Below are 25,863 nucleotides of genomic sequence, written 5' to 3'. Positions count from 1 at the left end.
ATTAATAATCGGAATATTTTTTCATTTTAACTAGGTTATATACAACCATCTCCTGGAGCTTGGTTGCAGAGTAAATCAGCGCTGAATCAGTCTAGAAACATTCTGATATCTATAGGATGGTCAGTACTCTGTTCATGTCCCAATTTAGACTGGACAGTCTTGATTTTTGAGCACAATTCAAATCATAAAACAAAATATGAGCTTAACTACCGCAATCAAGGTTTGTTTGATATGCGATTCGAACTTCCGCGTGAATGTTCTTTCAAACATTTATACCGAGATTTAACCTAAGCTCAATTTTTGTCTGTAAGCAACATCTAGTTTTAGGAATAAGACTTTAAATAAATAAGCACAGAATACCTTGTTTGCCATATTTTTTTTTCTCTGAACAACTGATACTAAAAAGCGCTTAAAGAGAACTTCTGGTCAAACTAAGAGTTTGAATGGATTATAAAGATGATGAAAAAGTTTCTTCAGGTAACAATGAAACTTCTATTTAGGTAAAAATTAACATTTTTGGCGCATCAATTCATGGGAAAATATAGCAACTTAATTTGTAGCCTGTGGATTTTAAGCATTCTAAGTAACAAAGTTCACTTTTAAAACCTAGAGCTTAAATTTGTAGCGATTAATCGATTTCTGAGTTGATAAAAAGCTGGACAAAATAAACAATCACCTAATAGCAGCTCGAGCCTCCTCTCTATTTAATTGAGCAGTTATGATAAATCCGGGCTGAGCACCCAGTGCATTGCAGTACCGAACCATTGTAAATCCAGAGACTGTATACAGACTTTTTTTTTATACTTGTGCAGATTCTTTTCATGTCACAATCTAAACTGATCAGTCTCAGTCTTTTTTTTCAGTGTAAAATGGCACCTCTGATTTTATCCTGAATTTGATCTGTTCATAACTATTATCATGCAATTATCAGCCTAATTAACATTATTGTATAATTCTTGTCAGCCTAAAACCATTCTGTTTGAACCTGTTTCAGCTCTGGTGGTCAGCATAAAATACTCTATTTTTAACTTGTTTCAGCGCACACACACATATAAGCACAAACACACACATGCATATATATATATATATATATACACATATATATATATATATATATATATATATATATATATATATATATATATATATATATATATATATATATAAATATATATACATATATTTGTGTGTGTGTGCGTGTGTGTATTTGTTTTAATAGGTCTGCCTCTATATACAGCTAAATTTTTATTTTTCTAGATCAATTTTTGGATTTGAATTAACCACCCTATTTGAAAATATAGCAATTGAACTTTTGATTTGAAAATTTTTTTGAACAAATAAACAATCTGTCAAGCTTATCAAATAAACAATCTTTCAAGTCCAAACTAAACAGTAGAAAAGAATATGTTTACCAGCAACAATTTAGTGAATATCGAACATTAAGTTAAACGCAAATTCAGGCTCAAACTACCTCTTTATCAGCAAATCAACATTACCACGCATTCACAAACTTAAGAATCGTTTTCTATTTTGAAGACTCAAGCTCAAGTTGAGTATAAGATTTGGTTTGCCAGTTTCAGTGAACCATGTGTGAAGCATACAAAGTCAGAGAATCTGGAGCACCAGAAGGCGTTTACCGTAACTCAAACCAGGGAATTCAGAGAACGTATTGAAATGATTTATTGTTTTTTTCTGACCAATCAGCGATGCAATTTTGAATTGCAGACCACATGACCAACCGAATAAAATGAAATCCCTAAGCACTAAAAAGCAATTAATATGTCAAAAATTTGATAATTTGTTTTTGTAAATAAATTGACGTACAGTGCGTTTTGTAGCCCAACATTTGAACGATGAAATATTTGTTACGGCGACCTGTTTCTTTAAATCTTCTTTCTGATTATATAGGTTAGCGTCGATAGAGATATATTTGATGTTTCAAGAAACTTGGTGCCTCAAAAGGAACCCTTGTCTTAAGTGAATGAAACCTGTAAAAACTAAAAAAATACTTTTCTTACTAGCTTCAAATAAAAAAGCGTTGTTCATCATTTGTGGTATTGAAGAAATGGGTGAATACGTACAGCGTGCAGTACATCTAAAGCTTCTTGTTTTTTTTCCAAAATTTTAAGACATCGAGATAAAAATTATATGCCAAGAAAACAGCACGGATAATTGTCTTTAACTGTTCCTCGGGCACTCTGCCAAATCAATTTCTATCTTAAGTTATTAGGAAACCTTGAGAAAAAATAGATTGCCTCAATATGTTATTTTTTGGTATCCTGGTGAAAACAAATGTGGAACAGAAAAGGGGAACAATTAGTTAGCCGAAAAAATGTTTTATCAAATTATGCAACGGTATTTTACACTGTATCGGATAATATGGTTCACAAAAGTTCACAGCAAAAACGTAACGTGCAGAAAATTTTTGTAAACCACTGAAAGGAACTGGGCGGTGTAAAAAAGAGGATAAAATTGACAGGAGAGAAGCCGTTGCAATCCGGCGCAAAACTTTTATGCTCGAAACTGTAACTAAGTCCTGATCCCTTTTCTTTATCGCAGTTACTTGAGTCACCAACCCAAAGTTAGACTTAAATGTGAATGGTATCATCATTAATTTTAAAACATTGACATACATCAACCCTGTCTCAGAAGTTGAATAATTAAATTTTGTGGACTATAATTATGTATAGGATTGATTGAACTCATGTAAAAAATTCCAGCCGAGACATTCATCAAAACCAAAACACTATAGCTGTGCAAAAAAATGGTTTCGGAGGTAAAAACACTAATTTCATGTTGCAATTTCTCAAACTAAGTGTACTTATCAGTGCGTACCTAAGTATTGTCACAAGCATCATCAAAGAATAATCGCAAAATAACATTAAGTTTTTTTTTATAGAAAATTGGCTTCTAGAAACGCTGGTCCCTAGTTGTAATCGCTAAAGTTATTTGGAAATTTAAGAGCAAAATGATAACAGTCACTAACAGAAAATTTCCTTTGACCGTGAGAAATATGCCATGACTTTCGGAAATAAACAAAACACTATCAGTCATGGAATCGAGTAATCATTTTGGATTTTCTGATAAAAATTATCGTCTTGAACTTTTCACTAGATATTTGAAAATCACATTTTTAAAATTTCACTTCAAAACAATCAAATCAATTTCTATCGTGGATTGATGCACGTTCGTTTTACAGTGTTCATGGTACTTGATCAGAACATTCATGGCGCTATTATTTATTCAAAAACATGTCCTATGCGCTAAGTTGAGCTTTTTTTTCACTTTCTGTGCTAAGGAGAACTATCTTTTACTCCTATCAGCACCACTGGGAAAAATTTTCGTCAGCCAATTATTTATTGTGTATTCAGTTTGTTTTCTGGATTTGCTGTCTGCGCAATTTAAGACGCTGTTTTAAGTGTTTTATGAAAGCAGCTTGCTGAATCCAAAAAAATTAATAGAAAATGATGATTTTTTTTGTTGTCACTAACGTTCTTTTAACACCAGCACAATGAACAAAAACATTATTGACTGTGAATTTGCCTGTCAATCTTACATTGCTCTGAAGATCAACTTTCAACTGTTGAATGTTGACCATCTTGTTCACTTTAGTTAAATTTTTGAAAAGTAAAGTTAATACTTAAACTACTGTAAAACTTATATTTTCATTTAATTCCTGATTGGTTTATTGACATCTTGTTCCTTTAATTACATATCATTAAAAGCGTCTATCGCTACCACAAAAAACTACTTACAGAGAACGTGGCTGACGTTATCCGCTGCCAACTTATATTCAATGCGAAAAGCGCTTATATTTTGTGGAATTAAAAAGCGTAAAAATGATAAATAAGATCAAATATATGCAAAAAATATATTTTCGTGCGGCTGTAAAGGCATTCACAAAATTTTAATCCTTTAACGATTTAATGTATAAAGATTACTAAAATGAGAGATTATACTGCAAATAATCTGCCATATAATTCTCTGTGGTATGCGCTTCCGCAAAAAGTCTTTTGCGGTGGAAAGTAGATACCACTTTTTTATATTCCAGCTTATAAATGAAAACCACCGACTGAAATTTCTATATAGGGCACCGCATTTTGCTGCGCGATGTTTGAAAGTATGTTTCACACGCACCATGTATTATTAGAGAAAAAGTGAAATCTGGAAATTTATGGAAAAATTTTGGTACAGGTAGACGCCCGTAATGATTTCAACTCGTTAATTTGTAGCTGGAAACTCTAATCGCCAAATTTGTTCGCCTATTTCACCAAGAGAAGGCTGTTCAATGTTCGCTTAAAGTTTCAAATATATTCTGATGCGTATTGTAATGATTGATAAACGATAACAGAAATCAAGATACGCTGAAATGGTACCGCGAAAGTACACTACAATTAATTCAAGCTGATCGATAGTTACCACAAAAACTAGTCATTCTACCAGCTCAGGTCTGATCATTTCCAGGTCGACAGAACAAAAATATTACCAATGTTGAAATTTGATCCTACGTTTTGCTTAGCGATAAAATAACGTTTTTGACCTGATTAATTGTGTAGATGGCTAAAACTATCAACTTTTTTAACGTTCCAATTGTTTTAAAAATTGTTCTAAAAAGAATGGCACTCCTATTGAGGCTTACAGATAGTTGAAGCATATAAATTGTAATCAGAATTTCTTTTACAATATATCAATTTTTCTTCCCGGCCTAAACAGAAAGTTTCACATTTACTTTACTGGTAATAACGTATTTGAAACAGTATTTTTCAGAAAGATGATTCAATAAAAAGTTTTTAAAATTAATATTGCCTACATCAAAATGACAAGGTTAATAGCTACCAAAAGACGTGATAATAAGACCTCTGGAGAATTCCAGCTTGGTGTTTATAATATTTTTTTTAAATTTTTTTTCTTAATATAAATCATATCACTGACGCCAGTAAAATTGAACGGAACTCAAATATAACAAAAAAAAGTCAAAACTAATCCAAGTTCGTTGAAACACTTAGTGGATGCAGAAAAAATTATCTTTGCGTATCGATAAAATGACACTTTCTCTGATTGAACGTATACATAGCAAAAACTGTAAGTGATCACTTCTACTATCCCTACTTTAACCCTGAAAAAAGCAATGTAGCAGAACGGCACTACTATTGATGTTAACACATAGCTGAAATTCAAAAAATGAGGCAAATATTTTTTTCCTGAATTCAATTTTTCTGTCCTGCCAAACAGACAGTTTTGTAGGTACTTTACCGGTGTTAAGGTTTTTGAGACACTGACTTCCATGAATATGATTCAAGAAAAACCTTTCAAATTAATAATGCCTAAAACAAGTGCGTTTAGGTTATTAGTAAAACAGGATGACAAAAAGTTCACCAGAGTCTTCCAGTTGTGTGTTTACAAAAGTTTACACAACTTTTCTCTCTTGAAATATATCATTTCACTGGCTCAAATCAAATTGAACTCTGATTGGGGATCAAAAGCTATAAAACGAACTGTCAATATTTTTAGTTAGACAAAACATATAACTGAAGCAGAAAAATGGATCTTACGTTTTGCGTAGCGATAAAAATCACCTTTTTTCTGATTATATGTGTTCATGTCGAAAACCGCAGATAGTTATATTTTAAGCCAACTTATCCTGTTGAAAACAGTTATATAGCAGAACAGTACCCCTATTGAAACTCACAGATAAATGAAAGTCAATAGTTGTGTTCATATTTTTTTGGTCTTAAATCCATTTATCTTTCCGGCCAATACAGAAAAATTCATAACATCGGTGATAACGTACTTCAAACACTGATTTCCAGAAACTGGATTCCTCAATTGTTTGATATTTAGTTTTTCTTGCTTATTTCTTTTGGTTTGGTTAGTAGCTACCAAGTAATAATAAAGCCTCCATCCAGGTGTTTATGAAGGTCTGCGAATCGTTTCGTTCTTGAGCTAAATCTTTTTACTAACTCCATGCACACTGTTTAATCATTTTTTCTCTCTGGCCTTAACAGAAAGATTCATAAAATCTGAACCGGCGGTATCGTAACGCATTGGGACCACTTTTTTAAAAATTAATAAACCGTTTATTTACTTAATAAATAAACCGAGTCATTTATTTATAAATAGAAATAAAAAATAAATGACTCATAGACCGTTTAGTAATTTAAGGTTGTCTATACCAAAACCTATATCTATAGTAGGAACAGAAAACCGTGACAAAAAACTCCGATAACCTCCAGCCAGGTATTAACAATAGTTTAAGCTTTTCCTCCCTCTTGAGATGAATAGTTTCTTTGACTCCGGTCAAATTGAATTATTAATAGGGTTCAGATTCACTAAAAAACAACTGTAATCATATAGTTGATTGGACCAAAAACTTATTGAGCGCAGAATTGTTGCTTACGTTTTGCATAACGGCAAGGAAACGTTTTTTCTTATTAAATATGTGAAAATGTTTTACGACTTGTTCGATAGCAGCTGTTTACAATATCTCTATGAAAGACACACTAACCTCTGACACTTTTATGGTAATGTTATAAACATAATTCTGCGAGGCCTAAAAACTTTGTGCATTTTATCCTTTTAGGCACCATAAGGCCTCCTGGAACATCTGGTGTAAGACTGAAAGTTGTGGAAACCAGTTCAATTTGTAAAAAGTGTAGAAATGCTGGCCTCAGAGCTCTCAGAAAATTTTATTTTTTTTAAGAAAATATTTTTTTAATTTAATATTGCCTACGCCAATTGCGATTAAACTAGTAGGCACCAAAAAGCTTTTAAAGCCTCCAGAAATTTCAAGCTTGGTGTTTATGTTTCTTCTTTCTGTTTTACTTTGTTCAAATACCATAATAAATATTTGGTAGTAGCATATTAAGCCGTGTCATACAACTAGCAGACGCAGAAAAGTGATGTAACGCTTTGTGGTGCAATAAAATAACGTTTTTGTCAAATTAGCTAGCCTCCAATTTTTTAAAGTAGTTCTATAGCAGAAAAACACGTTTGATGAGGTTAGCACGCAGTAAAAAAAACAAACAATGGGGTAATTTTTTTTGCGTTTGATCAAATTCTTCTCTTCGGCCAAAAAACAAAGTTTCACATCACTATACCACTGATAACGAAATTAAATCACTCGTTTCCAGAAAAAAGTTTCATTGATTGTTTATTAGTTTAATCTTTTCTACCCCAATTGTGACTAGGTTGTGTTCATAATTCATTGCTTGCTTTTTCTCTCATAAAAATTGGAATTTCATTGACTCCGCTCTCACAATATCATATATTGGGTTCAAATATTTTGATTGTGGAAATTTGACTTTCTTAATACATATAACATTTACCGAAGAATTGATCTTTTGCTTTGCGTAACAATAACATAATGTTTTTTTTCTGATTAATTGTGTGAAAATAATTGATGACTTGTAGCCGTTTCCAACAACTTTTATGAAAGACGCATTAACCTGTTAATCTTTTTCTTTCAAAGCTTCCATTTTCTGGCCGTTTTGGCACATAGAGTACTCTCGGATAATGTAGTGCAAGACAAAAGATTGTGGAACTCTGTTTGATGTAAATTAGGTTGAAAACAATTAGACCTATGGAGATCTTATAGAGTTCATCTCAAAGCTCTACATGCGTTGTATTTGACGAATTAAAGTTTTTTTTTTACCATATTATCATTGAGTATTACAGATAGGTAATAATTTTGGCCCAAAATTAGAAATTTTTAACTCATTGTAAAAGTTGTAAATGGTATTTTCGTAAGCCTTCTAGTTGGTTCTGAAGTCGTTCTATAGTAGAACGGCACTCCTAATAAAGTAGGTTTAAACTTTTTTCTTTTAGTTTAAGTTGCTCTCAGGCCCGAAAAAAAGTTGCGTTATTACCATTACCTTTGAAAGCGTTTATTGTCTACTAGTTTTTAGAAACTCGTTTCGTTTATCGTTTATTAGACTAAAATTGTCTACAAGTAGTGTAACTATGTTAGTAGGTGCCTGAATCCGTAATAAAAAACCTCAACCGGTTTCAAGCTTCTTGTTTATGTTGTCTTAAACAATTTTACCCTTTGGAGAAAAATTGTTTCAGTGATTTCAGTCACAGTTAATTATAGCTAGAGTTCAATTATCATATAACCTTCTTTCAGTTTTAAGTTGAGCCGCACCATGCACCTAATTGACGTAGAAAATATGAGTTTACGTTTTGCGTTACAATAAAATATTTTTTCTGAAAAAATTTTCAGGGGCATAAATGGTAAGGGTTCATGTTCTAAACTTTTTTCTTTAAAAAGTTTTTTCCATTAATCAATTTCAATTTGTAGCACACAGTTCAGTTTGTACCTTACGGTGATAACGTTATTTGAAACCTGGTTACCAAAAGAAAATTATATAATTTTTTAATAATATTGTCTACAAAAATTGTTACTATGTTTGTATGCTCCAGGAAAAACGCAATAATGAAGCTTCCAGAGACATCCAGCTTCGTATCTACATCTTTTTATTCAATTTTTTTGTCTCAAACTTTTTTTGTTTCACTAAGTCCGCTCAAATCAAATTGTTAATAGGGCTCTAATAACCTAGAAACCAACATTAATCTGTAAATTGAATGGGATCAAACTCTTTAATTGACGCAGAAAAGTTGATCTTATTTTTTTGCTCATTATAAACAAAAGATTGTTCTGATAACAGTCACACATTATCATCAATATCATCTATAGGTATCAAACACCATATAAACCAATTGATAGTAAAAATGGGTCCACCATACACCTAAACGATCATCTAACATTTTTTTATTTAACTTTTTAAACAACATTGATGACTCGTTCGATAGTATCTGCTTCCATTTTTCAAAATGAAAGTGCAGTAAATTTTCATAATTTTTGGAAAATTGTTATGTAGACAACTAAGTGAGCATTGAAAAACGGCCATCTTTTGACCATTCAGGCACGTTAAGTCCTCCTGGAACGTCTAGTGCCAGACTAAAATTATGAAAATCAGTTTATGTAAGATAGGTGTAGTGATTTTGACTCTATAGAGCTCTTACGAAGCTCATTTTAGATGAAAATCTTAAATAGTCACTTTTGTCAGCCTTTCAGTTTTTCAATGTCTTTCTATTGCAAAACAGCATTCCTACTGAGTTTAGCACCTTGTTTATTTTCATGGGGTCAATGGGGCTTATAAAATTTTCGGCCTTTTTTATCTCCCGGGGCTTAACAGAAAACTTCATATGTATTTTACCGGTGATAGCATATTTTAATCGCTCGTTTCCTTAAAAATGACCCCTTTTGCGTTTCCTAGACATATTTAATCTTCATCAATTGTAACTATTTTAGAACGCCCCAAAACAATTAACATTAAAGCCCCTAAAGACTTCAAGCCTTGTGTTTATGGTTTTTTATCTTTCTTTCGTGAAATAATAGGTTTCACTGACAAGATTCGGATAGAGAATTTATTGAGCTCAAATGTCGAAAAAATAGTTGGTTTAAGTAAGTTGAGCAAAACCATATACATAAAAAACGCAGTAAATTTGATCTTTTGTTTTTTTAGCGACAATTTTTTATATTCATCAATTGTATACAAGACTAAAAACGTGTATGGTCTTTTTTCTGTCGTTCAAATTGCATTGAAGTCGTTCTATGGCAGAACGGTGCTTTTATTGAGGGAAAAACGCCGATTTGAGTAAAAAACGTGGATCTATTTTTTTTTCATTGGACCATTTTCTCTCTCCGGTTTAAACAGAAGGTTTCATAGCAACTTGACGGGTGATAGCATATTTGAACCACTGATTTAAAAAAATGATCAAGGAATTGTTTATTTAACTTAAATTGTCTACACCAAGTGAGACTATTTTAGTAGGCATCGAAAACGATTACTTTAAGTCCAGCTTCGTGTCTTTAATATATTTTTTTTACTGGTGCAGTAAGACCTTTCACTGACTGTAGCCGGATAAAATGTACGTATGGTTTAAATGCCATGAAAAATGATTGGCTCAAATTTTTTGTATTACACAATTAACCGAAAGGACGCAGAACAGCTGATCTTACAATTTGCTTAAAAATTGTTCTATTGCAGAATGGCACTCCTAATGAAGATAGCATATTGTTAAATGTCAAAAACTTGAATCCAAATTTTTTTGTTTAACTTTTTTTTCTCCGTCCTCAACTTTCATATAAATTTTACCGTTGATAACGTGTTTGATCCACTCCTTTCCAGAAAAAATATTTGCTATTTGCGTTTAACAAAAAAGTATTGTGAATACCAAGTACGACTGGATCAATAGAAACAAAAAAGATGATTTTAAAGCCACGCAAATCTTCCAGCTTGGTGTCCATAATCTTTTTTCCATTTTTCTGCAGTCAGATAAAATATTTTGTTAGGTTCAAATCCAACAACTAAATTAACTTTTCTAAACTAAGATCAACTTTGCACCAAATAAACGCCGAATATTTGATCTACGTATTGAATTGCGATAAGCTAAGTTTTCTCACTGATTAAATATGTACTTGGCGAAATATTAATTGTTCACTTTTGCTAGACTTCCAATCCCTTTGAAAGTCCTTCTATAGCATATCGGCAGTCCTAATAAAGTTAGTACATTGTTTAAATTTTTTTGCTAATAACTTTTTTTTCGAAAACTTTTACAGAAAGTTGCATATCTATTTTGCCGATGATAACGAATTTGGACCACTGGTTTCATGACAACTGATTCACTAATCGTTATTTTGAAGCCATGAAAGCCTTCCAGCTTAGTGTCTCGAATGCTTTTTTCAACTTCGCTAGTGAAAGATGACACTTCGTTGACTGCAGTCTGATAAAAAAAAAGGCGTAGGGTTCAAATGCAATAAAAACTAATTACTGTACTCAATTGAGTTGCAAAAAAATGAACGCAGAAAAGTTGATCAGACGTTTCAAATAGCGATAATTCTTAGTAATTTAAGATTTATATTATTTTTATTATAATATATAATAATAATAATATTTATTATAATATTATATATCATTATATTATTATTATTATTATTTATATTATTTCATTATATTATAATTTAAATTTTCTCTCTCTTAGGAAGCTAAAAAGGCCTTTTTGCGCTCCTTGTAAGACATTATCTTGCAAGAGTCTTACATAATGTACTTTTATCTTGCAACAGCCTTAAAAATGGACAATTGCCGTACTAGACTGTTGCAGGATAACCGTTGAACATTGAAGGGGGAACAAAGTTCACATTCATTAAAATATCCTAAATAGTTCTTAAGTTGGCTTTTTAGACGTTTCTCAATCTTCAGCCGAAGTGGAACAGTAGAATAACTAAGTAGTTTATTGTTTGCGTAGAATAGCTAAGTAGAATAACTATTTTTGCTTAGAATAACTATGTAGCTTTTGTTTGCAAATAATTTGCATGCGTAAAATATAGAGTTTAAATCAATTAATAATTAACTAAAGCAATTTGAAGTACTAAAAATTGCTAGTTTGAATACTTCTTTCAGAATATCATTTCGGTTGCCGTTTTTGTAAAACAGACCACTAAAGAACATCTTTCTTTTCTTGATCAGTCGTGAAAACAGCTGACAAAACAACAAAGCACAATTTTAATTTGAAAATACAGTGATTAGAAAAATAACCACTTTGGCTAAGATGCGCTATTGAGATTCTGCCACGAGGTACTTTAAATTTTATTTGACTACACTTGATCCGGAACCAATCATACATGCTCAACAATATGCACCTGTGATTCATTTTTCTATTTTTTATACACTCAAAATGAATTCATTTGTAAATCAGGAATTTGATATTTTTGCACTAAAAGAAATTTTTTACTTGGCTATTGTCCAGCATTGTTGTTCTTACTCTGATTGATTAACAGCTTTTTGAAATTCCCATTTTTAGATCTATCAAAAACTAAAAAGTAAAAAAAAACTGAAAAAAATGAAACGACTGAAAAAGGAAATGAAATGGACAAGAGAAACGCAATCAATGTTTTTATTTATTTGTTTATCTACATATTTACCTCTTGTTGAGTTTAAAACAACTTTTACCCTAACCAGTCATAACCTGCAGCTTACAAACTCAGAAATTTTTGACGTCAAGTCGGTTTATTGGAGTAAAAATCAAGTTTCTTGTCTAACGGCGTGTTTGCAAGACCTTGAAAGTTCAGAGATTGTGGTAAAGTTTTCGCAGAAATCGCAAAAGTGCGAGTGCTTTTCAACTATTGAGAAGCTGATTATTGAGTTTTGGGAAACAGACCTGTTAGTGGATGCTGTGTTTGTGTTTTCAGGTAAATATGTTTGACCTAAAAGTTCAGTAAATTTTGATATGCACTTTAGCAAAAATCAAAACACCGACGCAAGGCGCAAAAAAAACTCAAATGGTTAATTATGCAATTTTACTTCCGCGGCTTGAAATTTTTTCCTTATCAGCAAGCTTAAAAACTCACTGTCTAAAATTTTCTCAAACTTTCTTTAGAATATTGTCTTAAACTATACAGAACTGAAATGATAAGTAGCTCTGCAATTATATATATATATATATATATATATATATATATATATATATATATATATATGTATACATATATATATATATATATATATATATATATATACTTATTGATATAAGCATATATATATATATATATATATATTTATATATATATATATATATATATATATATATATATAAGTATATATATATATATATATATATATATATATATATATATATATATATTATATATATAAATCAGATTCCGTACAGAAAATACAAAAAGTTCCAATGCTAAAAGCCACCCGTTCATAATGGTATAAACAGCAGCACAGAAACATTGTAGAAAGTTTCCCACAAGATGTACAAAATTTGTATTCAATTGTACACACATACAATTTATGGATACAAACTCGCATGATTCAGTTACTACTAGGTGATGTAGCGATAATTTTTATCACGTAAAAAAAACACTACACTTATTGGTGAAAACATATATGATTTTTTTTTGAAAACAAATAAGCTTAACAACATAGCTTCCCTCAAGTACAAACGAAAAATTTAACACCGACATCGCCCAATTGTCATAACACTATTATCGAGGCTGCAAAAAAAGAACACAGTCCTCCTTAACGCTCAGCCAAATTTACTGAATACATCATAAAAAACTCGAAAAACATGGAATAACCAAAAATGAGGGCTTTTTAACGACTTTTTAAATCTTGTTAGACACAAAACTCAACAAAAAAGGGGCAATCATAAATGACTCAAACCATATTGTTTCGTAACCGCATATAAACACCTACCTTCTATTTAATCATTTTCCTCAGTTACCTTCATTCAATTTACCTATTTTTGGAAAGCCCAGTTCGTATGCAAAATCGTAATGATCAATTGATAGTAAAAACCCTGCGTACACTGCAAAAAATTTTCTAAGAGATATCATATTAAATATGGTCAAAGCAGCAGGAAAAGAAAAAACTGATTTACCTTTTTTTTCGAAAATGGGCTCCTAAAACCAAACGCAATGACCCGAATGGCACTATTAGGCTAGAAACAACAATAGTGTTCTCAGCTACCGCAAAAGATGAAAAAGAAGTGTCAAGTTCTTTTTGCCAAATATTGCAAAAAACCATTTGAAAAACTAGAAGAATAAATTTGTTTTTGAAACTCAAGGCCAGACCAGAGTATCCCTGAACGTAGAACTACGTGAACAGCGGATAAACCAAATTTTACTAAAACAAATAACGATCAAACGCAACTTCTTTTACAACACAGAAAATAGCATATCCTTGAAAAAATCAGCTTTCAGCAAACACAAATTGAACAACTAGCTGATCTCTTAAAAAATACTAAAACTCTGTTACCTCTAGAGCTGATGTAAGTGAAAAAAAGTGGAACTCAATTTTCGACGCGAACCGACCACAATAATTAGAAAAGATAGCACCCCACGTCTAAAACTGCAACTACACAAGATAGACCAACATTTATTCAACAAACTTTTTCCTTTTGGTATCACTGCCCAATGAATAACCCTTTATTTTATCTTTCAAAAAAGAAAATCAATAGAATAGTGCTTGGCGCTCGATGCTAGACATTTTAAAAGCGTCTTCTGATTGTGCAAATTTTGTGTAAACCTTTGACTTAGATGTTTTATATATTTCTTGTCGCTCTGTTTACAGTTCTTTTTCAGTGTTTTCCAGACTCAGTTAGTCAGTTAGGTTTCAGTTTGACTAGGTCGCGCGCGGAAAATCTAGCACTAGCTTTAAAGTTTTCAATGGTGAAAAAGAGCCCGAATGGGGTCTATCTTGAGATATATATATATATATATATATATATATATATATATATATATATATATATATATATATATATAAGTTTACATACATTGATATATATATATATATATATATATATATATAATTTATATATATATATATATATATATATATATATATATATATGTATATATATCTATATAAGTTTACATACATTGATATATATAATATATATATATATATATATATATATTTATATATATATATATATATATATATATATATATATACATACATATTTTTATATGGATATATTATATAAATGTATATACATACATTGATATATATATATATATATATATATATATATATATACATACGCATATATTTATATATGTATATATATATATATATATATATATATATATATATATATATATGCGCGAGAGTTTTTAAATGTTTTTTTAAACAGAAAAAGATTCATAAAACTTTAGTTGGGGTTTTTTTATTTAATATTTTATGTTTCAGATGAACTGCCAATTGTACAAGCTGTTGAAAGTAAGTAACTGCCTATTACTAACTACTACAATTCTCAGTTTCTACTCGTCTTTTGGTACCATCAGCTGTTGATAAATCAGATTTAAAAACTGAATTCGGTCCTTACATCGTTATTTTTACTGGCTCTTGGTCGAGCTAGCCAAAAAAAGTATACTTATTTGTCAACTCAAAACTAACTCATTTTGTTTTGTTGTCTGTACACTCCTGGGCAGTCTGTCACATTGAATAAATTGACAAGAAGTACTTGAGAATAAAAGTGTTTTTTTTTTCGGTTCTGGTTCGAGACGTTTAATTGGCAGTTTTTAGCGGTAAAAACAAAGAGATAACCTCTGCTTTAGATCATGATTTTTTTCAGACCCCTGCGAGACGGGAAACCATCAATGTGATGAAATGGCTGTTTGCTCTTTTAATGGCAGAGAACCGGCGTGTTTGTGCTCTGACCCTCTAAATCTCTTCGGCCACGGGATAATATGCACAAGTTAGCAACCCGCTTTTCTTTCAGAGAACCCAGGTAAAAAATCGGTTTAAGTAATTCTGCAACAAATTACTGCAATTTGTATCTATCAGTCTTTTTGTTATATAAAAAACAAACAAAAAAGGATGTTGAGGCACGCATGTTTTGAACACACATCAATACAGTGAGTGCTTCGAACATAAAAGTATGCTCTAACAAGCCTCATAAACGCTATGCAAACTGATAACAGATGTTTTAAAACTGTAAATTAAATTGATGACTAGTATTGTTAGAAGTTTTTTTCTTGGTTTCAGGCTACAAGAAAATGGAGCACATGCAAACTTCGGATCTTCAATTTGACAATACTCAAATAGAACGTAAGTACTTTCATTTCCAAAATGTCGACCACAATTTCAGCTTCAGCTGAATTAAATTTACAGCACCAAAAATAGCTTGAGATTCATCTGTTGATGCCACATAACATGGAAATAAAGCATACATTATCATTTTTTTTGTAATTAAAAACCATTCAATAAGTTTCCGGGAGCAATCTTTTTCTTTTCGATTCCGGGTGTCGCGTTTTTGTTCTAAAAAAATATTGATGATCATTTTTAAAAGGTTTGATTTCTACCTGTCTGGTAAAAATGACTTGTTTCTTCGAGCAGGTTAGTATCATTCTCAGTATTCTAAGTTTACCGAGCTATCATACGTTAAAAATTTTTATAACCCCCCAAACTCTTTCCAGCTCCAAAAAATATTAAAGGTAAATTAACGTATATTAAAAGCAAATATTAAAATGTTTCCACCTCAATTTTTGGCTTTTTTATGTTTCTGGTCTTAAATCACTTTTCTCACATCTTTTACTTTTTCGCAGTGGTCATTCAACATTTTTCAATAAAAACATGTTGCTATTCGATTCAAAATACACAAGCCAACTCTCATTGCCCAGACCGCACTTAATGAGGGAGGAACACTACGCTCATTTTTATGTCCTCACAATTTTGGCAGATCTATATCTTTATTGTTCAAAGGTAAGAGTGGTATTGTAAAAATAAATAATCAATGGAGAGTAGAACATGTTAATTGGAAGGTGCTTTTGAATTTTGACTTTTTCGCAATTTTTATGTTTGGTTAACATCAGTTCTCTCTCACAATTTTTGTCCATTTTTTGTAAACGTTAGTGATAAGTTGTGATTGATTTCGATTAAGAAAATAAAAAGTATTCAATAACAAAGAGGAAGTGTAAAGTATCTATTAAAATTATAACGTAAATTTTTCAAGTTCTCTTTGAGGTAAAGCGGGAAGCGAGAAATGCTTGTTCCACGATGTGTTTGATTTTTGGAGAGTAATTGTTTTTCTTTCAAAATTGGTAATAGATCTTCTGTTTCAACAATTTTTTTTTTTGTTTTTTTGGTTTCCTCTTGGTTGAAAAACGATAGATTGTATCTATTGGTGATTAAATTCTAATTTTTGAATGTTTACTTTTTACACTGTGTCGTCACAGAAAACCAATCGTTTTTCAGTTTTGCTCATTGTTTTTTCCATGCATTAATTATTTTCGAATTTTGTGAAGTTTTAATAAGACCAAAGAAAATCTTTAAAGTTTTCACTTAATGTGCTCTTGTTCTGACGAAATTGACAATGCATATTTGTAAAAAATTTTCTTGGCCAGCACTTTTTACCTATAGTTTTTTGCTTTTCCTATTTTAAATTCTGTTTGGGTTGATTGTGTGGATTAACGGAACCCGTATAAAGGTATCAGTTGACATCTAGCAATTTGTAATAGATAACTGGCTTGTTCAATAATTTACCCTAAATGTTGAGCTTTTGTTGTCTTGAAACGTTTCCCGTTATTGGCAAATTTGAGTTTGGCCAAATTCTGTTGTTCTATTTCCATGAAAAAACACCATACGTTTCTCAATGAGCTTTAAACGGAGATCCGTTTTTATTTCATAGCTGACACCCAAGTGTTTTTGTTTTATTTTTGTTAAAAAAAATATATTTTTTTCAAATTTGGCTTCTTTTTTTCTTCTTTTGCGGACTTGCAGTTAATTCCTTCATTAATGGAAGGTTGAAAGAAAATTTTAGCAACAAAATTGAAATTAACTGATTCAATATTACCTAAAGAATTTCAGCTGTAAAGTGAAAGATTTGTGCTTCACTATGCTGCTTGTGGTTTTTTGAACACTGATGTTAACATGGAAATTGATCTGAAGTTCACTCCTTATGGTGGAGTAATTGCGAAAGACAACTCTTTTTCGACAGTTAAATTGAATCCGTTTCGATTGCCTGCCATACTTCACTATGCTTCTCGTTTCATTGCAGAATATAGCCGGAAGGGACACTGTTACTCAAACATTTTTTCTTGTGTAATTGGAAATGCTTATTTTGTTCTCATGACTCGTTGAATGTTTTGACTGTTTGTGACAATTTTCAAGTGTACATTAATTGTTTAGTTCACAGCACTAATGAAGTCAAACCTTAAGGTCTTAAATATTGAAGGATATTTTACATATATTTGAAGAACTATCAGTTTTTTCAAAAATCTACTCTCATACTATTTACTTTCCTCTAGTGAGAAAAAAGTTCATCAGTGGTTTAATGAAACTTTACATGATTTCCTTTGGAACAGTGGCACTTAACATTACTGGTTTTCTTTCACAAGCTTTTTTTGAAATTATACCTTTTCTTCCATTGAGGAAAATATATCCAAAAAGAAAAGAAAAGACAAAAACAAATACTTTTATACAGGTAAATAATAGAAATGGAAACGTTTTGTCCACTTAAATTGAAGAATTTGTTTTGTTAACTAAACAATTGAGCTTTACACTATTTCTACTTGTCGGCAAAGCCGAGGAAAAACCTTTTTGCTAAAAATAAAACACATTTATGATAATTTGTGCTTTGCCAAAGGGAGAAAACAGCAAAGAATACAACCACGCTGGCAGAGCATTCTGCCGAAGCATATTTTGTTTGTAACATTGTATTACGGACAAAATGAAAAATATCTTTCACTGCACTAATTTTCAAAAAAAATTTGCTAAGACTCTACAAGAGAAAAAGAAAAGTACTATATTAGGCCTTTTAACTATGCCCATATGGCCACTGCCAGTTCAAATACCCTGGACAATGTAAAGCAGTGCAGGCAACGTCAAGTCTTTTCTTCACTAGGGATGTTATGGTAGAAGCAATGTTTTCGAAATTATGGTGTATGTTGGGGTCTAACAGGCAGAGATTATTAAACGCGAACATTTTTAGCTCATTTTGAGAATTGAAGAATTTGTTTTGTTAACTAAACAATTGAGCTTTACACTATTTCTACTTGTCGGCAAAGCAGAGAAAAAACCTTTTTGCTAAAAATAAAACACATTTATGATAATTTGTGCTTTGCCAAAGGGAGAAAACAGCAAAGAATACAACCACGCTGGCAGAGCATTCTGCCGAAGCATACTTTTGTTTGTAACACTGTATTACGGACAAAATGAAAAATATCTTTCACTGCAAGAATTTTCAAAAAAAAATTTGCTAAGACTCTACAAAAGAAAAAGAAAAGTACTATATTAGGCCTTTTAACAATGCCCATATGGCCACTGCCAATTCAAATACCCTGGACAATGTAAAGCAGTGAAGGCAACGTCAAGTCTTTTCTTCACTAGGGATGTTATGGTAGAAGCAATGTTTTCGAAATTATGGTGTATATTGGGGTCTAACAGGCAGAGATTATTAAACGCGAACATTTTTAGCTCATTATGAGAATCACTTTTTACGACGTTTGATCAATATTAACATATTTCCATTCTGTTACAATCTGACTATCTTTAGGTTGTTTAATTTCAAGTTTTTGCGCTGATTGCCATTATCTATTAGCCGTTTCCACAATTTTAGTGGTTTTTTCTCTATCTTATTTTTTATTGATTTAATGCGCAACTGATTCATGTTTTCTATTGTTATATCTTTAATATTTTCAAGGAAAGTAATGCATCAAAAATTACGAACGTTTTGAAGTTTTGACGTTAATCAAGTTGAAATTGTATAACACGTAGTTGATCAGTTAACATTTTTGGCGTAAATATCAAGCAGCACACAGGCCTAACCGTTTTCCTTCAGAACAATGATTTTTGCGATTGAAATGTTTGCAAAAAGTTTTTGCAAAAAGACAAAGTGACCAACCGATGGTTAGCAGTAAACATTGGACTCAAACTATATACTAAATACTAAAAAACTATACCCAGGTTGAGGTGCCAGACCGAAAGTCGATATGTCCAGACTGCGCTGCCCTCGTTTTTTGGCCTCACAATTTTGGCAGATCTATATCTTTATTGTTCAAAGGTAAGAGTGGTATTGTAAAAATAAATAATCAATGGAGAGTAGAACAAGTTAATTGGAAGGTGCTTTTGAATTTTTCGCGATTTTTATGTTTGGTTAACATCAGTTCTCTATCACTATTTTTGTCCATTTTTTGTAAACGTTAGTGATAAGTTGTGATTGATTTCGATTAAGAAAATAAAAAGTATTCAATAACAAAGAGGAAGTGTAAAGTATCTATTAAAATTATAACGTAAATTTTTCAAGTTCTCTTTGAGGTAAAGCGGGAAGCGAGAAATGCTTGTTCCACGATGTGTTTGATTTTTGGAGAGTAATTGTTTTTCTTTCAAAATTGGTAATAGATCTTCTGTTTCAACAATTTTTTTTTGTTTTTTTGGTTTCCTCTTGGTTGAAAAACGATAGATTGTATCTATTGGTGATTAAATTCTAATTTTTGAATGTTTACTTTTTACACTGTGTCGTCACAGAAAACCAATCGTTTTTCAGTTTTGCTCATTGTTTTTTCCATGCATTAATTATTTTCGAATTTTGTGAAGTTTTAATAAGACCAAAGAAAATCTTTAAAGTTTTCACTTAATGTGCTCTTGTTCTGACGAAATTGACAATGCATATTTGTAAAAAATTTTCTTGGCCCGCACTTTTTACCTATAGTTTTTTTGCTTTTCCTATTTTAAATTCTGTTTGGGTTGATTGTGTGGAATAACGGAACCCGTATAAAGGTATCAGTTGACATCTAGCAATTTGTAATAGATAACTGGCTTGTTCAATAATTTACCCTAAATGTTGAGCTTTTGTTGTCTTGAAACGTTTCCCGTTAATGGCAAATTTGAGTTTGGCCAAATTCTGTTGTTTTATTTCAATGAAAAAATACCATACGTTTCTCAATGAGCTTTAAATGGAGATCCGTTTTCATTTCATAGCTGACACCCAAGTGTTTTCGTTTTATTTTTGTTAAAAAAATATATTCTTCTTTTTTTCTTCTTTTGCGGACTTGCAGTTAATTCCTTCATTAATGGAAGGTTGAAAGAAAATTTTAGCAACAAAATTGAAATTAACTGATTCAATAATACCTATAGAATTTCAGCTGTAAAGTGAAAGATTTGTGCTTCACTATGCAGCTTGTGGTTTTTTGAACACTGATGTTAACATGGAAATTGATCTGAAGTTCACTCCTTATGGTGGAGTAATTGCGAAAGACAACTCATTTTCGACAGTTAAATTGAATCCGTTTCGATTGCCTGCCATACTTCACTATGCTTCTCGTTTCATTGCAGAATATAGCCGGAAGGGCCACTGTTACTCAAACATTTTTTCTTGTGTAGTTGCAAATGCTTATTTTGTTCTCATGACTCGTTGATTGTTTTGACTGTTTGTGAAAATTTTCAAGTGTACATTATTTGTTTAGTTTACAGCACTAATGAAGTCAAACCTTAAGGTCTTAAATATTGAAGGTTATTTTACATATATTTGAAGAACTATCAGTTTGTTCAAAAATCTACTATCATACTATTTACTTTCCTCTAGTGAGAAAAAACTTCATCAGTGGTCTAATGATTTTTTATTTGATTTCCTTTGGAACAGTGGCACTTAACTTTACTGGTTTTCTTTCACAAACTTTTTTTGAAATCATACCTATTTTTCCATTGAGGAAAATATATCCAAAAAGAAAAGAAAAGACAAAATCTCAACCAATACTTTTATACAGGTAAATAATAGAAATGGAAATGTTTTGTCCACTAAAATTGAAGAATTTGTTTTGTTAACTAAACAATTGAGCTTTACACTATTTCTACTTGTCGGCAAAGCAGAGGAAAAACCTTTGTGCTAAAAATAAAACACATTTATGATAATTTGTGCTTTGCCAAAGGGAGAAAACAGCAAAGAATACAACCACGCTGGCGGAGTATCCTGCCGAAGCATACTTTTGTTTGTAACACTGTATTATGGACACAATGAAAAATATCTTTTACTGCAAGAATTTTCAAAAAAACTTACTAAGTCTACAAGAGAAAAAGAAAAGTACTATATTAGGCCTTTTAACTATGCCCATATGGCCACTGCCAGTTCAAATACCCCGGACAATGTAAAGCAGTGAAGGCAACGTCAAGTCTTTTCTTCGCTAGGGATGTTATGGTAGAAGCAATGTTTTCGAAATTATGGTGTATTGGGGTCTAACAGGCAGAGATTATTAAACGCGAACATTTTTTAGCTCATTATGAGAATCATTTTTTACGAAGTTTGATCAATACTAACATTTTTCCATTCTGTTACAATCTGACCATCTTTAGGTTGTTTAATTTCAAGTTTTTGCGCTGATTGCCATTATCTATTAGCTGTTTCCACAACTTTAGTGTTTTTTTTCTCTATCTGATTTTTTTTATTGATTTAATGCGCAACTGATTCATGTTTTCTATTCTTATATTTTTAATGTTTTAAAGTAATTTAATGCATCAAAAGTTACGAACGTTTTGAAGTTTTGACGTTAATCAAGTTGAAATTATATAACACGTAGTTGACCAGTTAACATTTTTCGTTTAAATATCAAACAGAACACAGGCCTAACCGTTTTCCTTCAGAACAATGATTTTTTCGATTGAAATGTATGTAAAAAATTTTAACAAAAAAACAAAGTGACCAATCGATGGTTAGTATTAAACATTGGACTCAAACTATATACTAATTTCTAAAAAACTATATAGCAAAAAACTACAAAAAATGCACTCCATAATTAAAAATTTGCTCTTTAATTTAAGCTCTTAAGTTTTTGACTATTTTCAATTTTCCCCTTCCTTACAGCTAATTGTTTGTGTTGATAAAAACTTTGCACAAACTGTCAAAATCACGCAGTCGATAAACAGTCAAAATTATTTTGAGTCGACCACATCGAGAGGAGCTCACGATCTTTCGGTGACTGCATAAATTGATTTAGTTGTTGGTATTATCAACCGCCCTTTTGATAAGCAACCGAGGATGAGGTTAAAGGTTATGAAGTTAAAAGTGTTAGTCTGGGTACCCCCAGTGCGCGAACGGAGTGGGTCTGGCAACCCCAGTGCGCTGAACCGGTTATGGCCCGGATGGCCTGATCAGAGCTGGTTTGGGTTGCGCACCTCGTCCTGGGAAGTTATTTGTCAATTCACTTTTTTGAACGTTGAAATTTCTCAGTCTATCCCTTTCAGGAGGCGAGTTGCAGTACTTGTTTGACTTGAACAAGCACGACAATGGGTACCTTTTCGATGCAAAGCATTGTGTTGAGTTTACTGCAAGGAACCCGGCTTTGGAATATTGGGTAATGGAATTAAACTTGGGCGAACGCCACTATGTTAAAGCTGTGGGGTTTTACAACCGACGAGATTCCCTCGCAGGTGGGTAGAAATGAATCTAGTTTCAATTTTTGCGGTGAAAATGTAATCAAGAATTAAAATGGAATACAGCTTTGAGCTGAATAACCTTAAGGACTAATCATTGATCTTCCAAACGATAACAAAAGAAGTGATTTCTGTTCCAAGTACCCTGAAATTTTCTGTTAGAGAAAGATTATAAGAAACCCTTTTATTACCAAAATATCGGCTCAATGAACTCTCACGAAAAAATATAATTGAAGTCATCTCTTGTATAGTTCTGACATCTCTCTGGGAATGTGCCAAGAAATACGATAACAAAAACGAAGGGGAGTTACAGAACTGAACTAATTTTTCTGACTCACTTTAATGCAGAAGAAACTCTATGCTCAACTGTGTTTTTTTTGTTCAGTCAATTTTCGCCGATCGATATATTCTTTTTAACGAGTTGTGCGTAGTTAAAACTCCAATGTTCTCAGTGTCAAAATGACAGATTCAATAAAGAGAAAAAATTATTTTGTTCCAAGTTCCCTGAATTTTTTTGTTATTGAAAGTATACAAAAAAAAGCTTTCATTACAGAAAAATTGGCTGATTGAGATCTCAAGAAAAATAATTTGCGAATTCATTTCTCGTCCTGACTCAAAGTTTACGAGAATACGATAATATAAACAAAGTGATGTGAAAAACTCGATTTGTGGCCTGATGAATAAGTATTGTGTTTTCCAAGTAAAGCTCATGGCTTTTAATGCTCCGCCAGAGTGTTTTTTTTTAATTTTAATGAAAAATTGACTTTGGACTGCATTTGTTTTTCGTTTTGTAATCTTATGAGCAAATGAAAACATTGAAAGTTTTTTTTTGGTTATCTAGGAAACGATTAAATAAACCATTTTATGCTTTCAGTTTACAACCAATGGGTTTTGGCTAAAAGAATTCGATTTTTGTCCAAAATTCATAGTCCATTTTTGAAATATTGACTTTCTTTGCCAAATCAGTTATCTTGGCATACCTTGAGAAAATTAAGGGACAAGCAGCAGCACCAGGACTAGATATGGTTTACTTTTGGAATTTTACAATTCAAAATTTATTCGAACTGTACTGCAGCGATGTCCTTTTAAAAAACATTTTAACTTATGTTTTTTGTATGTTAGTTGCATTATAGAATGAACTCAAATCAAAGCCTTGACCATGACAAGCCTACTTACAACTAAAGAACAATTTGCATTGTTGTTTCAGTGAAATTCACATTTTTTCTTTGGCTTTAATAATAAGCTTGCGGAAAAATGCTTGTAGAAACTTGAGTTCTACCTGTATTCGTTCTTGTTTATTAGTCTTTTGACTGAGTTTGAACATGAAAAATTAAATCGACCCTTATGCTTTAATCGGTTAATCTATTTGTTGGCTTTAAAGTGAAAATTTATTGGTGTCTTGACTCATGTTTTAAGAAAATTGTTTCCATTCAAAATTATTTTTTTTTCAGGTTTGATACATTTTATCTTATTTTTTGTTGCCATAAAGCGTAGTATCAGCAACGAAAGACGTGGTACAAGTGAATTTGAAGTTTTCACTGCTGCGTTATAAATGAAAAAAAAAATAAATTTTTGATTTGATAGTGGAAGCTTTCATATTCTTTTTATTTTCGGACATTCTCCAATTCTTGAGGCTCTTCCTTGCTCTATTGTCAGATTATCACAATGAAGATAATTCACATATTACACTGATTATAATTAATTTTTGCTGCGAATTGATTATTTTTAGGGCTTTGTTACTGTTTTCACACAAAATGCTTTTGACAGGTATCAGTTACTTCTTAAGGAGATATAAAAGAAGCAATTGAAAAATTACAATTGATAGCAAACGGTTTACATGACTTTTTTTTTCAAAAAGTATAAGCGCGGACGTTTTTAGGTATGCCCAAATTGTTTTTTTATCTGCGCGTTAATTATACACGAAAAATTCTCCCATATCTTCAATCTATATAGCTTAATTTTTTTTGATGCTATAATGGCTCTGTTATGATTTAAAAAAACAGATAAACATTGAGTTTAATTCTTTAATTTTGCTTCTTGCTTTTGTTTGCTTTTGTTGTTTGGCTTGTCCCTTAGTCTCCTTAATGGCGGGCATCATCGGTTTCCAAATGAATCACTTTTTTGTTTTGTTAATTGGTTAGATTTTGAAGCAATTTTCTAAATTGATCCACCAGTCATAGTCAGTCAATATATAAATTTTTGAAAGTTCATTATCTATTACTTGTTTGATGGACAATTAAGTCAAAAATGAGGATGAGCGGGGTTGGAGCACTATATGAGAACGCCCACTACTGAGTCTTCTTGCTAAAAGTAATAACCAAACTATGCAACCGAAACCATTAAAAGATCTTGCAAGACAGAATTCGAATATGAGCAGGAACTTTGAAATCTAATCGACAATCTAAGAACATTGCAAGATAATTCTTGCAAGCATTTTGGTAGATTAGTTAATAGTTAGTGAAAGAATTTTGTAACATAATTTTCGAACTGTAACGAGCTCAATAGGCGTCCGGAAAACTCGTCTTAGTTTCAGCATAGACCTTTCTAGATTCCCTAACGATGACGACAAGATATTCTGAATTACTACTGAAAGCCGAAAGATTTTTCTGATAGGTCTTCATAGTCCATTCCCATTTACTTAAAGGTTTTGTCGTTGATTAAAGGCTCTCAAAATCTTTTTTCTACGGTTCTTTTTATTAATTTATTTGCAATAATCAAAATTCACAATCTAATTCTCATTCTGTGCCATAACTGAAGTTCATTATCTTCAAACTGAGTTGACAAATTTCACGACGATTTTTAACATGAAATTTCTATCGGATTCCATTATCAAAACTGTGGTCATAGTGAAGTTCATAATAAACTTTTCATGATTCAGTACTGAAAAATTATGAGACTCAAGTCCGTGTGTGTTTTGCAGCACAAA

General features: G+C 31.5%; 1 protein-coding gene across 1 annotated transcript in view; it reads left to right on the top strand.

The window, feature by feature from the left end:
• The first annotated feature begins 12,209 nt into the window (after positions 1 to 12,209).
• Positions 12,210 to 25,863, top strand: part of LOC142349166 (uncharacterized) — a 48,393-nt gene continuing 34,739 nt past the window's right edge. Inside the window, exons 1-5 of the mRNA XM_075400580.1 lie at positions 12,210 to 12,250; positions 14,763 to 14,792; positions 15,148 to 15,270; positions 15,561 to 15,623; positions 22,749 to 22,934. Coding sequence (XP_075256695.1) covers positions 15,183 to 15,270; positions 15,561 to 15,623; positions 22,749 to 22,934 — 337 coding nt within the window. The 5' untranslated portion in view covers positions 12,210 to 12,250; positions 14,763 to 14,792; positions 15,148 to 15,182. The remainder of the gene's footprint in view (positions 12,251 to 14,762; positions 14,793 to 15,147; positions 15,271 to 15,560; positions 15,624 to 22,748; positions 22,935 to 25,863) is intronic.

The sequence above is a fragment of the Convolutriloba macropyga genome, chromosome 11, assembly GCF_964194025.1.
Source record: "Convolutriloba macropyga chromosome 11, txConMacr16.3, whole genome shotgun sequence".
NCBI lineage: Eukaryota > Metazoa > Xenacoelomorpha > Acoela > Convolutidae > Convolutriloba > Convolutriloba macropyga.
This window is presented reverse-complemented; position numbering and strand designations above follow the sequence as displayed.